The 16,427-nt window shown below is 40.6% G+C and overlaps 1 protein-coding gene across 5 annotated transcripts in view; it reads left to right on the forward strand.

Moving 5' to 3' along the window:
- TMEM132C (transmembrane protein 132C) overlaps nucleotides 1-16,427 on the forward strand; it is a 180,151-nt gene that overhangs the window by 83,367 nt on the left and 80,357 nt on the right. For all 5 annotated transcript variants that reach the window (XM_048963980.1, XM_048963982.1, XM_048963983.1 and 2 more), the window contains one exon: nucleotides 13,672-13,818. In XM_048963980.1, the coding sequence (XP_048819937.1) occupies nucleotides 13,672-13,818 (147 nt within the window). The remainder of the gene's footprint in view (nucleotides 1-13,671; nucleotides 13,819-16,427) is intronic.

Consider the following 16,427-nt stretch of genomic DNA (forward strand, 5'->3'; position numbering starts at 1 on the left):
ATTTGATCCAGGGGTTTTGAGGAGCGAAACCTCTGTTCCAACTCTTTTGCTCATTAGATGATGATGTTCCTTTACGGGTTCTGCATCGAGTGTTAAGTAACGCATGGGCTCTATGAGTGCTAGATGGGACTTTAACTGTCATGAACGATAGCAGAGTGTGTCAGGTGCTTCATGCAGCCCCTCCTTATTTCCTGGGGTGCCAACTCACTGTCCTTTCTGCTTATCTTGGAGCAGAGGATTTTTGCAACTCCGGTTGTCTCAGCCCAGTGCACTTTTGTGCAGGCTTTCAGACCTTGAAGATTGAAAAGTTGTATCAGTGCAATGCTGTACCCAGAAATAACTCACTGTCCTGAGTGGTAGGGCAAATCTGTGCACTTCCACTGCAATTCTTACATAACTCAGGCTCTGCTTGGGGCTGTGCTACCACTCACTTGAGTTGTGCTGTGCACCCAGAGCTTGTCTATGCACTGCTGGCACGACTTGGCTGCAAGACAGAAACACACTGTGTGAAATGCAGTTCCACCAATTCGTTCAAACGGTGATCTGAGTTTCTTTCCTTGCTTGCTCTCTTCAGATTGTGGTTTCTACTCCATTTTATTAGCCAAAATATGCATTTGGACCTGGGAGAAATTTTTGTTTCATATCATAGTTATTGTGCAGAGAAAACCAAAGCTGGAAAGGTAAACATTTTAATTCTTCTTCATTTTGAGGTGGGGTTGGGGGGGACAGGCACTGTATCAGGTTTGTAGGTCACAGTTTGTGGCTGAAGAGCTGAAATAAGAGATGGTAGCGAGTGCTGCAGTTCCAAGTGGTTTGATGTATGAGACTGTTTGTTGGAAAACTTTCCTGCAGCGTTTCAAAGACTCCTGGTTCTTTCCCTCCTTAGATTCTTTCAAACCATTATAATTTGAACAGCTGAGATTACAATATTACATAAATATCCGTGATCTTTGGGTGCTTCTGTTCTTGGCCACCCTCTGTGAAACATTTCATAGAAACGTGCACTCATGCCATGATTTCAATTCTATTAGATATACAGCAATATCAGAAGAAAATCTCTCACCCAAGGCATATTCCATATGTTCCTTCTCAGCACTTTATTTTCAGGCCTGCGAGAGAGAAATGCACTTATTCCATTAATAAAGCCTGCGACTTGAAGTGCAGTTCCACCCTGGAAAAAATAGAAATGAGAAGCTTTAAGTTCATTTTCCATCAATAGCTTCTACATTAAATTTGTTCAGCTTACAAATGAAAAGATGGTGTTATTTTTCAAGCTGTGTGCCTGTAGGCCTCAGCCTTGTCAGTGAAAGCAGCCTTTGATTCTCATATGGAATCCACGGTGAGAGGGCAGAGATCAGCATATACATTTCAGTCCGCTTGTGTAAGATGGCTTCTTATTTTAGGTAAAGTTCATAATGTTACTGCTGCTATGAAGCCCCGTTTAATGTGTATATAGAGGGCAATCAAAAGTCTAATAATGGGAATGTACTATGAGTATTCTGCTACAGGAACAAAAACACCGCTTCCCTGCTTTCCTCCCCTCATTAAACTTCATTTGTAAAAGTTGAAATACAAACAGTGTAGTACAGCGATTTTGTTCTTTTAAACCCCTCTCCCACACCGTAATGATTTCCTAACCTCCCAGTTCTCAGCTCTCTGCTTTATCAGTAGAAAGTAAATCTCCCCCTACCATTCACCCGATGGATTTATTGCCTTTGTGAACATCGCATTACCCTTGGTATTACTGCAGCACAGCTCGCAGTCCTTATTTTTACCAGAAGCTTTAGACAAAATGGCATTAGCTGATAGAGAATCCAGCATGCACTGTGGAAAATGTATTCATCCTGGGGCCTTAAGCTTTGTGAATAGCAGAGGTATAAATAAAAAATAAAAGAAATAGGTCACTGGTCTTCCAAATGCCACCCTTGCAAATGGGGCTGGGAAATTCCAGCCTGAGGGGCTTCACAAAAAGACAAAAAATAAGCATCTATTTTCCAAGAAATTCCAAAGTGGTGAAGACTTTTCAGGGATCAGTGTATTACTTTTGGTAGACAAAGGGGTAGAAATGGGTGCCAGGGGTGCTGTTTTTTGTTTGTTTTTTTCTGGGTCAGTGGTACCATAATCTTTTTAACCAACAACTGTTTAATAGGATTAGGAGGGAAAAGATTCCTAAAAATTAGTAAAATTAGATTCAGAGAGCAGGTTGATAGCGACAGATAAAATTAGATGGTGACTAAAAGCACTGTTTAGCAGCTCTAATTCAGCTGGATGGTGAAGAAAACAGTCCTTCAGTCCACATTCAGGCAGAATTCATTCGGGTCAATGCAAAGCTTGCTGATAGCAAGGACTGCAGGATCAGGCCCATACCAGCCAGCATTTGGAATGTGGGTAAGCCCTTCCCAGCCAGCACAGAGGGTGCAAAGCTTTGCAAGAACAAAGGAAGAGGCATTGATTTGCCTGGAGGAGGAAGGGCCATGCTCTCATTCTTTGAGAATCTTTTCCTGGTGACCTTGGCTCTCAGCAGGGTGCCTGGCACAGGTAATCCAGTTGCTTTGCTTCCATCCGTGGTGAAGCCTATAGGCCAAGGTTTTCTCACCTACTTCGTCGAATAAGACATGGAGTGGAGGATCTCTACAAACCCATAGTAGTACAAACCCACTGTGGACTTTGACCCCCCCAAAAAAAAGAACGTGTACCAGCTTCACCAGTCCTATGTATGTGAAAGGCATGAATCAGGTGCCTCCAAATAAGAGGGAAGCGAAGGAAGGGTGTATGATGCTATATATATGTGTTCTTCTTGTTCAGCAGCTGCTGTCTGAGCCATTGTAATGCACTTCTGACATTTCCAACCTTTTTTCCACAGATGTCCACATGATGGCTTGATGTCCACATGAGACTTATGTCCACAGATGGCTTTAACTATAAACTGAGGTTGCATAGAAGGCTGGAGAACTTAGAGGGCATGAAATGAAGTTCTGTAGCAGCACTTCATGTATGATTGCAAGAGGCTGCCATGTGTATTTATGTGTGCATGCATTCTCTTATTTACTGAAAGTATCATTTTGTCTGTTAATAGTGTGATAACAGACACTATTGGGAGTAGCTACTTCAGCATTTTCAGAAAGCAAATCCTTTGTTGCTGCTGAAGCCTGTGCAACCCTAAATCAGGTGCCTGTGTTCTGCCCTGTCATATGCTATTTAGGTCTAGTGCTTTTCTGCTGCATCAAGCTGAAACAAAATGATTTTCATCCCTGCAGTTAGTAGCTGGCTGCAGTTGGATAAATTGAAATGACTTTTGGGAAGAGTCATGGAGGAGGGAGAAAAAACTCCCCAGGAGATGAGAAAGGGAACGCAATTTATGCTGATTTGTAATCCTTACACACAAAAAAAGGAATAAACACAAAGTGTTATAAATATATTGTTCCATTTCATCTTGTGGGTATTTTCTTTTTCTTTTTTTTTTTTTTTTTTAATGTATCGTGACCTTAATATCTGCCTCTAGGAGCTGTTGTCCCTGGATTTCACCAACAGCTGGTTTTCTTTTGATACATCCCATTGATTCCTACAGTGTGTCAGAGGAGATCAGTTTGTTGACCTCTTAGTCTTCAGTGTTTATTATGGCTTTAGAAGTCCACGGTTGTCCTCGAATGCAGGTTCAGCCTAAAACAAAAATAGGTCTTTAAAATGGCTGATGGCAGCCCAAGGGAACTGTTGCCCTTGGGCACGTCAGACAACGTTTGTTGAGATGATATTGATGACCTAAATGGGCCTGGTGAATCAAAGGTGTAGAACCTCTGCTCCTGTAGCTGTGCAGCAATGAACAAAAGGCTCTTGGTTGCTAGCACACAGACCTCTTGCTCACTCCTAAGGCAATCCTATCTCCACGAAAAGCCTTCTCAGCCTTTAGAAAAGGGCAAACAGTACCTTGTTTAAAAAAGTGTCAAGTCACGCTTTTATTTTGACTGTAGTATTTGTATCTTTTAGCTCTTGCTGGTGTGTTTCTATAGGAGAAATCCTTTCTTTGATAATCTGCAATTAGTATTAAAAGATGACTTTGTGTACAGCCCTCTGTGATCACATAGCACAGAGATGGCTGAGGTGTTCTGCAGCAGTAATTGCTGTTGCAGTTTTGTACTTGAGCCTGAAATAAAACAAACTGAACACGTACAAAAGGGAAGTGGAAAAAGGCTTCCAAATGAATCTGGCAGCTTCAATGAACGGGCCTTAAGTCCATGCTTATTGAAAATAACTGTACTGCTGGAGAATAGAATAAAATAACACCTCTACTATTATATGACACAATTGCAAACTGAATCCAAACAAATGAGCTGAGTCTCTAGGGTTGGATTTGAGGTTACCTGTCAGTGCGGCTAAAGAGAAGCAGGGATGAGCAGGGTGTAAGTTCACTGCAACAGGGTGGTGACTGGGCTGGCTGGAGAAACCTATAAATGACAGAGCAAGGTGAACATAGTGAGAGAAGTGGAAAAGGAGTGTTACAAAGGGAGCTGCAGAGGAATACAAAGCCAAGAAAAAGGAAATAGGAGACATGAGGAGGAAAAGATAGAATGGAGAGAAACAAGAAACCTTTTTGTATGAAATACTGAGTGTACGTATCTACAAGCATATACACCTCATGCAAGGTAAAACACACCAGGTTTTAAAGCATCTCTTTATGATTAGAAAAATATCAGCCTCTCCACTCAGTCACTCTGAAAAAAAGAGGAATATGGGCTTATACTACATAAGAATCTGCAGGAAGAGAGGAGTAGTTTTCTACCTTACTTGAACTCCCTAAGCCACAACTCATTTGTAATTTACTAGCATTGTTTTCTCACTCCAGAGCCATGAGTCTCCATTGCGTGCCCTTCTTGCTGGCAGTGCCCACTGGCTCTGACTCCTGCTGGTGGCCCTGTGCAAACCCATGTATGCTGTGGGAATCTGAGCCAAGGCAGCAGTATTTGTGCTTGCTTCTGTAACGATTTGCTGATCTCAAGGGCTTTAGACCTGTACTTAAATGCACAAACTACCTACAACTGCCTCAGGAAGCAAGATTCTGTGCTCTTACTGGGTAAACTTAAAGCATGAAAGAACCTAATTTGGAGGCTGTAGATCACTGGCAGCTTTTACTAAAGACTCAATTCAGACATAAAAGCTAGCAGTTCTGTCTGCGTATCCCCTTAGACCATGTTTGTAGCATTACTATCTCACACTTAGCATACAGATTAGAAACAAGGTGTGCAAGAATAGCAGCAGCATTAATGTGCCTTGCAGTGACTCTTTGTAAGTGTGAAGACTGTGATGAGCAAAGCAAATGGAATACAAGGGATAAGAAGGAAACCTGTTGCCATAACTTTCATTTTAATCTCCACTTATCTTTCTTAGCAATCTTTCTCCTTTGTTGATTCGTCTGTGCCAAAAGGCTGTTTCTGGCTGGTTGGTGCTGGTCAGTACTTCAAAGAGATGGGGAGGAGGCAGGACTAAATGGATGGAAGCACAAGTTATGATAGCACCTGCAGAGTCAGCAAAATCCTGCTGTGTAGGACATCAGGGGGGTTGTCTTCTCCAGGACAGTGTTAAAATGTTCCATCCTTGAGTCAATTTAAGCTAGACTGATTTGAGTACAAAAGAGTGCTGCATCCTGGGGGTGAACCACCTGCTAACCAGCCCCCCCTTTTTTTTAAGCACTTGAAAAAACACATAGTATAGTACATAACATTCAAAAGAAATTTTGGCTGAATAACTCCTCTCTTGGTGTTTTAAGGATGCCTGCCCCTTTCTCTTTCTGGCAGTTGATCTCAGAAATATTGTATTTCTCTAGGAGAAAAGGAAACACAGCCCTCATGCTTCATGGCTGATGGCAAGATTGCATCCATAACAGCTGCTGAAGGGGGACTGCAGATGGGATTAGAAACACAAAGGGACTGCAGAGGAAGATTACTTCAAAAAGTCACTTGGGGTCTGAGTAATAATCCTAATAACTACTGCAAACATAAGTATTTTCCTCAGCACTGCTGTTGCTCTCCCAGATGGGGGAATGTCACAGATATGCTGCTTAGAGATCTTTTTGTAATAAGGGAAACTGCATGGAGTAGCAAATAAAATCTCAGTGCATTTATTTATCCAAAAAGTGGTTCTGAACTGGATCTGTGAAGGCAGTGAGTTTGTATTAAGCACATGCAGCTGAATTTACAGTTTGGATTCACCATGGTAGCTTTTTGTTTACTTAACACCCATCTCTGTCTCTGCAAGCATGTTTTGGAGTGAGATCTGCTTAGTCCAGCTCACTGTTCAACAGAGCAGAGAAGCGTAGTTTCCAATGTTTGCTTATATAAGGAGTAATAACTCATTATAAATGAGTGTTCAGCTTTAATGAACTTTTCAGGAGTCTTACTTGGATGTGGTTATGCGTAACTTCCTTCAGTTCCTCATGGGGGCCATGAAATGGATCTTTGGCTTGTATCCGTAAAAGAGCATTTCCACTCATTCACTCCTTAAAGTAATGTGGAGGGTGAATGAGTCACAAGAAAACTGCAAACTCAGACTGTCCCCTCTTCGGTTAAGGTTAAGTGTCTGAAAAGCTCCCCACACCAAGTACAGCAGTTATTGTAACTCTGCTGCAAGACTTAGGTTGTCTCAGGAAGAGCTCCAACTGTGTTCCTCGTCAGCCTGGTTTTGCTGCTAATTCTGTGAGTAACAGATGAAGTGTGATGTAAATGAGGATCAAAGAGCAGTCTTGTGTCTTTATTTTTGTAGAGATTTGTACCTTCTCTTCTGCTGAATAATAGTTATATGGTAAACTCTTGGGAAAGGAAGATCTTTCCGCTCCATCCTTGAACAGCACTTAATGTCGCAACAGAATTTCCATCCCTTCTAATGAAAAAGGATTTTTATATTTTGGGATGCCAACGTCAAGCACTGCAAAAATATAAGAATTATAAGTTATCCAAGGCAGGGGCAGCTTCTTGTAGCCAAGAAGTCCCCTATGCTTACAGACCCTGTGAGCTGCCGTGAGTTTAAATGCTCAGCTGGTGGATTTGAGAACAAATCAGAGATTCCTAAATTGAGATGTGGCTGTTTGTATGAAGCAGGATGAGCTCAGGTGTGCAAGTTAAACTTAGTAGCAGCCCCGATGTAGCTTCTGTGAGCATTAGAAGCCTACAGTGTTTATCTTTGCTGAAAGGCTATGTTAACAGGCTGTAAATTCAGGTTGGGCTTCCTCTCAGCTTGGAAGACAAATCCGGATTGTCTGCATTGTGTAGTTGTGTCATTCTCTCATGCTTTTATTTACATGTATTTTCCTGTCTTTCCTTAGTTTGTCTATCAACATTCAGATCTGAAGAAAGCAGTGCAGCCTCAAGATGTATTAGAACATTAAATGAGTAGCTCTTACACTTCACTAGTAGCATCCAAGCTTCACAGATAATGTTTCCCTCTCCTTTTCTTTTTAAATAAACAATGGATACTTCAAGAGGACTAGGGAGGATAATGAAGAGTTAACCACGGAAATTGACCAGAACCAAAAACTCTGAATATCCCAAAGCACATTTAATTTGTTTTTTGGAGGAAAAAAAAAAAAACAACATACAGCTGACAGCATCCACATCGTGCCTTGCAGCTGAGCTCTTCAAAGCTTCCTAAGGGATTTGAAGCACCTATTTTCATTGAAATAAAAGATAGCTGATTTTCCTAGTGTCTCAGGGAATTTCAGTTATGTAAGAAACACTATAAAAGAACAGCCTCTGAGCAATTTCAAATCCCAAGATTCCTCACGGGCGGTGGAAAGAATTTATATAATTTTGATGGACAGTGAAGTACCAAAATATGCAGTTTGGGGGGGAGCTGAATTTAGTGCAATTCAGCTGACAGAGGAAGTTTCAGAAATACTGAAATCTGCCTCAGCTGCTCTCAGAATTAAAGCTATATTCAAGAAGCTTAGACATTCTGGTTTAGAGGTTCTCAAGGATTTCATTACTGCATTTTCATGTGAAACATTTCATTTTTTTTGTTTTGATATGGCTTTTTTTTTTTTTTTTTCCCAAAGCTTTCTCAAATAGGCCGACATTCTTAAAAGTGAAAAGAAAATGTGAAGGGACCTGAATTGAGGACTAAATACCTCGATTTATCCTTTTTTTCAGATTATTTTGTGAGGGCTTTATCTGGATACTTGAGAAGGAAAATGCCTGAAGAAAAATAAATGCTCCTAGGAGCAAGGTCTTCCATTATACTAATAATTATCCCATATTGTAAATCTAACAATCAGAGCAACCTAAATTGTTGAATGGATGGCCCTTCACACTAGCCTACCTACTGGGAAACAAGCTTGAAATGCCACTATTAGCAGCAGTGTATTCCCTACTACATTTAGTACTTAAATTCCCCAGTTGAGATCACCTGTGTATTTGGCTTGTAAATGAAAACTTCTAAAGAAAAGAGGTGGCCACATGAAGCACAGGTGGAAATCCTCTTGCTAGGGTAGGATGGAGGCAATTAGGGCCCCTGAGGCTGGTGCAGAGTCGTGCAGGAAGCCTGGAGCTGACATCTGATCCCCCTTATTCCCTAAGCAGGGCTGCAGCCACTTAATCACACTTACTCTGCCCATGTACTTTGCAAATTAAAGGAGCATATTTGGAAGGTCGACACAGCTAACTAGGTCATAGTCTTCTGTTCTGCTTGTGGCTTCTCAGCTAGGGCCAGCAACAAGGCTTTTAATGAACGTTATTTTGCAAGACACATGTCTGTCTAGTTCATTCAGAGCTGTGATGAGATGTAGCAAATCATTTCACATAGAAAGATGAAAGGGAAAAGACTTACTTAATAAAACAAATCTTGCTTAATTGCTGTGGTTAGTCTCCTGCCTGGTTTTATGGGTTCCTGCAGCTGGCTTTAATCTCCTGATTTACGCTGGGAACAAAGAAGGAAAGGAGTGAAGTTAAATCATGGCAGGAAGAAGCTGAAATTTTTCTTGGCAAAACCCAAGAAGGTTAGGGACTTGTTGTAGAGCGCAGCCCAGAAACCAGCCAGCAGGGGAGGCTCCTAGCATTTCAGGAAATAGGGTAAAAACCATTTCTTACAATGTAACCTCCAGTCTCAAGGGCTTCCCCCTGCCTGGGCAGCTAATGGCAGAACTGCAAGAAGCATTAAAACTCCACAGCAGTCTGACCAAAAGGGGTCAGTATTTGTTAAGTTGAAGCACCAATTTGAAAAATATAAATAGATGGGGATTTACATGAGGAAATGCAGAGGATTTAGCACCAGCATTCTTGCTCCCCCTTGTCCAGCATGGTGTGGTGCGGCGTGCCCATGCTTAGCTCTCACAACCCCAGGACTGCCTCACAGATGCCCTTATCCCCCTGCCCCCAGTTAGACCCAAACCTGCATCTGTCTTCAATATTTACATTGTGAATGTTTCCTAAAGAAAAGTCTTCCAGCACAGCAGCTCGGACAACAGATGTGAGCTGAAGACGCTGTCTGTGCAATGTAGTGGTCACTGATCTAAAACTAGTCTGCGCTCAGATCAAAGTACAGCATGCTGAGAATAGCATGGCATTTATGAGGAGATGCAGAGCTAAGTATAACCCCGTGAAAAGAAACAGTCTAACAGGACCAGAAGGTTTAGTGTCTGGAAAACGATTCCAGATACTATGGATCTTACTGATCTTAGGAATTTAGTGTTGATTTAGCTTTTTATTCTCTAGGGCAGCTTTGTCTGCTCAAGCTGCTGCGTAAACTTTCTCTTAGAGTGCAGTTTGCCAACTGCTAACCCAGTGTTGGAGCCAGCTGCTGCTGCTGAGGCATAAGCCTGCTCCTTCTTTGCCTGAATAAGGTGCTAGCATTAATCTCCAGAAGATTAGCTTCCTGCTTGGATCGCTGAGAGATCAGATAAGCAGCAATGGCTGTGCCAGGGAAGTGCAGAAACATGAGGAAAGACTCTGCTTTGCTGGTAGATCTCTTATCTGTATCACAGCACACCCAGACAACACATCTTCACTCAGGTCTGTGCTTTGAGGATGACTTCCTTTGCAGTAACAGAGGTGATCATAGAAGCATAGAGTAACTAGGGTTGGAAGGGACCAATCTGTCCTGTCTATAGCACTAGCTGCGAGTGGTAGAACCCTTCTGTGGCCACAAGCACATATGCAAGATTAAAATTTAAATTTAAATAGGGAACTGTTGCTTGAGCTTTTGCAATTGTAAGTCACATCTTCAGCTCTGGCTGTTGTTGATTCAATTGCTTTTCTGTTACTTTCTTTATCAGTTCTATACTATTATGTCCAATGACTGCTGAGATATCTTGTAGTTTGAGGACAGTGAAATGGAACGGTAAGATTTTCATCTGCAGCTGATCAGCATGCAGAATTAGAAACATCACTTCCAGGTTTGACACTTTAGGAAGGTAAGGTGCTAAGTGAAAGTTTTTGTATACAGCTTCGAATTGGAAACTAATTATTTGGTTGGAAATTGCAAATTTAGACAAATGTGTTCTGAGATTGTATAAGTCAACATCTTTGTTTGGTCTTGATGAAAATCATGTAATGCTATCTAGGTGAGCTGCTGGAGACTTTTCTTGTTCTGCAGGTAGTGGAATGTTATCATTTTTCCTTTGGGAGAATTAAAGAGAGAAAATTAAGTTACCCAGTCATTTTGAGACAAAGTTGAGGAAGGGATTTCCTGTGCTGTGAATTAACAACCTTAGAAGTTGAACCAAGGAAGTCTTACCACTCTGGCTACCATGTGTTCGTAAAGCTTCAAAATCCCATTCAGATGGAATTCTCAGCAGTGTGGGACTGAAGCTGACCTCTGGTGTTCTGTTCCGTTCTTAATGATGGTCTTTCTTTTATCTTTCCATTGTAAGGTCTGCTTTCGACAGGAGATCGAAAACTGTGCTTAACTTTTCATCAAATCCAAATAAATTAGCTGCTGCCCTTGAAGTTGTGCATGTGTAGGTGGCTTGCTTAGCAGGATCTGGGTTTGGATCCAGAGGAACGATAAGGGGACTTTGGTTACTGGTCAGCAGGCTTTGGACCTTGTGTTCATCAGTACTACTGTGGAGAGTACAGAAGAACTTAGTGACACCCACAGAAAATAGAGTACTTATCAAGAGTAAAATTGGAGTGGGAGATTCTAACTCTACTTGGATGGAAGTTCCAGTGACAGCTTCTGGCTGTGCTGGTATATGGGTTGTAGAGCTGTGCAAATGCCTCTCAGGAGATATAAGCAAACACAGCAAAGGGGAGATTTTCCAGTCGGAGTTGGGAGCCCTGCACTAAGGGAACCTGGAGTACTTCAGCTGTTTGTCATCTCCATTTATTGTCGCTGTGCCTGCTTCACTTAAGTAAACAGAGCTGGAGTATATATATTGCATAGATTAGGTGGGTAAATACAGGAGACAGTCAAACAATTTGGCCTTCAGGTCGTCGGTCTCAGGGTTTATTGAGGTATAACTATAACTTACAAATTTTTATATACAAAGTTGGCACTACTGATTTTAAAAAATTCATATTTAATCACAAGCATACAACAAGGTCAATAGATTTTTGTTAAGGAATTAAATAGACTTTTCCTTGCTAGCACTCAAACCCTAAGTAAATAAAAAATTAAGTGAAAACATTCGTAGCATATGGATACAGATTGCATTTAAAAATGCATGGGGCTCGGTACCGTCTGACTTAATTCTGATTCATCCATTGACCTTGTTATATAAAACTTAATGTCCTTTTTAGAGGGAGAGTTGCAAATTGCACTTCTGCATATTTATTTAGGAAGTTCAATCTTCTGGGTGTTCATACCCTAATTCCAGTGCTAAGTGCAATCACAACATTGATTTTGCTCACTAAACATAACCTACTTTACTCTGGTATGGAATTTTTTTTTTTTTTTTTTAATGGGCTTTATATAATGGCATATGTGAAAAACCACTCAACTTAATGCCCCATATTGTAGTTAATTAACAAAATGGCATTGTAGCTGTGGTCTTTTGTCCTCTGGCAGTGTATTTTACTGCTAACCTTGACCATCCTAATTAATAGAAGGCCAGGTATTGACTATGTCAAGCTACATGATGGAAAGAGCAATTTACAGCTGCTGAGGAAGTTGTAATTCTGTTGAAAATTCAAACATGAAGAACTTCATTTTGACTGACATTATACCATTCGAAAGCCCATCTTGTGCAGCTGAACAAAGTCTTTAAAAGATCAGTTTTCACTCCTCCTCATTTCCTAGGCAACAGTAGTATCCTAAAATACGTCCACATGTCTTCTTAAACACATACTTTCCAAAGCATTTGGATGAATTTGCACAGATGTCAGGACTGGTGGCAATGTTTTCTTATGCACGACATGTTTATTTGTATATTGTTCATTTATTTGAACCGCATGCTGAAAAGCTTAATGGGGCTTAATGCTTTAATGAACCTTCAGTAACAGAATTGATTATCTGCTCACTTTTTCTAGCTTTATTTCTGAGTAATTCAATAGACGGCACTAGAGATGCATCAGGTTTGTCAAGTTTGCACTAGTTTTGCTACAAGACTGTGATTTGCGACGGTCCATCCTGTTCCATGTTGCAAATGAGAGAATTAAGCACTCTGCTTTTCTACTGAGGAAAAACAAGGTTTTCTTTTTCTGTGCCTTAAATTATGTTTTGTCTCAGTGTTAACAAAAAAAAAAAAAACCAAAAAGGCTGCAGGATGACAAGTACGCTGTCTCAAATTATTCATGACTGTGTTTTAAAAGTGTTTAGTGTCTGAAGAAATGCATTCACGTTGTCTTACGTCAGTCCTCTGGTCTGGTGGAATTTTGTCCTTCTGTCTCTTAAAGGAAGGTCTGCATAAATACCTTTATTGCTTATTGTTGATGCTTTGTAATAGAGCTGAAGGTCAGCAGTTAAGTGTTCTGCACCCAAATAGCATCTTTACTGGGACTTCATACAAATGTTACTTAATTAAGCGAATGTTCTTTAATTAACCCTCCGTACAGTTATTGCAGATGACACTGGCATCACTGCATTAATACAGTTAATTTTTCAGAGGACATAACAACTAACAGTGGCTGAAATTTGTATCCTAGAAGAATACCACTAAATTAAAGTCTTGTCTTAACCAATATTCTCTCCAGGCTGGAGATTTCAAAAGAAACAGAAATTTCTTTGGAAATCTGTCATTGAGATGGATTTGCCAGGCAGAAGAGCAACAATCCATCCATGGGTATCTACAAGAATGCCATACGAAATATAAATGGATTGTTCAAAAAGTCTCTAGAGAAATATTCATCTGTGCAACAATGAACTACAAACTTGTCCTGATACAGGTGAACAGAGCCTTACCAAGTCTATTACGTTGGGGCAAATTTATCTTTGAAAGAAATTGTTACTGGAATGGAGAAATGAACTTCAAGGGCAGGTTTTCCTGCAAGTTAAGTTTTTGTCATATCTCCAGCCTACTGCTGGCAGAACATCAAAAGGCGCACAGTTAGTTGGTTCTGTCCAAAAAACACAATAGGTTGCCTTAGATCCGCATTCATGAAATCACTTTCTTAATTTACTGATGGATTAGAAACGTGTTTGATTTTTAGCTTACTGTTGATATCTTGAGACTTCTATGCCCGTGCTACATTAGGAAAATCATAGTCCTGGAGGTCCGTCTTAAAAGCTTTCTACAATTTCTGTTTCAAACAGGGCAAAGGTGAAGAAAGGTGTAAATATTCTCAACGCAAAGACAAGCGACCCACAGCAATGGGATGTGAAACAAGAGGTGGGGAATGGTGGAAAGCATTCAACCACAACAGTCATTTGTCAGAGGATGGCACCAAGTTCAAGGAACAGGTATGAAACCCCATATTCTTGGCACTTGAAGCTCATTTATATCCATAATAGCATTCACTCGTTGGAAGACATAGTGATCATAACTACTATTCATAGCTACTAAAACTATAGCCTGGAAATCTGGAGACATTTACATTAACTGCAGTACCATCTGCTGATCTGTAACAGGACATCTCAATTTCCTGGTAATAAAATTAATCAGTTTAAATTAGGAAAAGGAAAGAAAAATAGGTTAGGTCTTGGGCTTGGGAGATGGGATCATTTGACATGGATATAAATTCCTTAATTTAAGAGGTTTTTACTGAACATAATGTTTGGCTTGTTTCTCTGTACGTATCACAGCCCCTGTGGATGGCTCGTCAAGCAAACAATTCTTGCTGCTGTAGCTTTCAGGCATTGGTACAAAATAACCTAAAGATTTAGAATATAGTGTCTTGTTTGCAATACAGCAAAAATCCCCTTTTGCAAAGCAGTACTTCTTCCAGAACTAGCAGGCCATGCACTGGTAACTCAGTACTGGTACTCTGCATTTCGTATGGTAACAGACAGACAGAGCCATGCACTCCAGTGAGAGCTCGTATGAACTGGACTGCCAGTGTTTGTTTGCTTTGTGATGGGTTTGTGCTGAGACATGGTCTGGCTTTCCATGGACATAAAAGTGGTGCTTTTACAGTCAGTCTGACTTTTCCATGACACCTAACGTAGTCACTTACTGCTGGTTTCAATGGAAATCATTTAGCTCTTGCTGGGTATCATTTTAATGAACTCTTAGAAAACTGCTGTACATCAGTCCATGCCCAGCATTTTTTAGTACACATCTGAACGATGTTTCAATTGCTCTGCACTTATTACTGGCCTCAAACCTGGGTTAGTTGAAGAGTGGCATAAAATCTTCATTGGATGTTAGGTTAGTCATTGCTTTCCCATGCAGTGGGTTTCTACTACCTTCAGGTACAGAAAGCTGAGCAGGTTTGAACATTTATATTCTGTGCCCAGTCAGAGTGCATGGGAAGCATTAGATTTCCATACAGTGTGGAAGTTTCCATTGTTATGAGCAGCTCACTGATGCAATGTGCTTCACTCTTGGTAACATTGCAGCTAGTGAGATTTCCAGCAGAGAATTTGGAGGGGAAGGAAAACGAAAAGTAAAAATAAATCACTGGATTCTGCCAGAAATAAGAAAAAAAATGTTTTGAAAGGGAAAAGGTGGCTTTAGAACAGCATATAATTATGTGTGTGTTTACAACTGCAGAGCTATAATAGTTGGGTTATCGAATTCCAAATTAAATCTTCTTAATATAATTTGCATGAAATCTAATTAACCTATAAAAATATTTTTAGTGCTCATTATGCAAATAAAAGTCAATGCTTTAATGAACGCCTCTCTATATTTGTATATGTAAATAGTCCCTGTCTTCTGAAAGCCTGACAAGCCTAGTTTTGAATGAAATGTCAATGCATGAGGAAGAGCTGGATGGAGAAACCTAGGTGCAGTACTGGGATCCCACTGGTAGAGCATAGGGTGTTGTGAGCATTGCAGTTACAGTGTCACTTGAAACCCACTGTGCAGAGCACAAATATTCTAGTTAGTTGATCAAATTTGTTTGGGACTTGCAACCCCCATCTGGGCTCTTTCTGTGCTGCCACCGACTTTTTCAGGGTGGTTTAGCAAGGCAGTTCATTTGGGCTATGTGCAATTCTGTAGCAAGGTCAGCACAGATGTGAGGTACCATGTTAGAGCTCCAGCATCAACACAGAATAATCTTTTCCTGCAACAAATTCATAGATATTGGTTAATTTTAGCAGCAAGAGGTATTTTCTATAGCCTTTGCCAAAGAGTTTCTGAAAAGTAGTAAACATTTACACTTCTTGAATGCCTCATGAACATTCACACAGTTTGTCATGAGGGATAACAGCATGTTCTTCTCTTTGGCATGACCAGCTCTTTCTATCATAGCTCAGATAACTGAGTTAGCAGAAAAGAAGAACAAGGGGTCTTCTGTAGTTGCAACCAGCAGGTGCAGTTTGGCTCTCTCTTCATATTTTTGCATATGCCATGCTGGCTGAGAAGTCAGAATATTTCTTAAATACGTAGTAAATTCTTAGTGCCTTGGTGTGCTGCCTCCTACAAACTTGTGGAAACTAGATAAATCTGTATCCCAGGATTCATTCTGATCATAATGAGGAGTGTGATGTAGTTAAGCACATACTCTGGAACTTCTGGCATTTCTCTGCATGCTTGTTTTAGTGGGGATTTCTCCTAGGCACACTATGGTGAGCCACTGCACTCTTTCCCCTTCATATCCGTGAAAACAAACACCCAGACTCAATAAAGCTACTTATTTTTCTTGCTGTGTTGCTTTCCTTTCCTTGCCTCTTTCCAGTCGTGTTAGTGTATGGATAAAGTATGATGTAAGCATTGCAGTTAAGTATGATGTAAGCAAGCAGTTTGTATCCAGGTGCAGCACCACTCAGCTTCTAACAGCCATGATGTAATGGAAGTAATAAAAAACAAAGGGACATCTTTCAGATAAATCATATCAGTGATGGCTTATGGCTAAATATTGAGGATATGTGGGCCATGATTTTTTAGTTTTTTAACAAATATT

This window comes from Lagopus muta, chromosome 17, assembly GCF_023343835.1.
Source record: "Lagopus muta isolate bLagMut1 chromosome 17, bLagMut1 primary, whole genome shotgun sequence".
Classification (NCBI taxonomy): Eukaryota; Metazoa; Chordata; class Aves; order Galliformes; family Phasianidae; genus Lagopus; species Lagopus muta.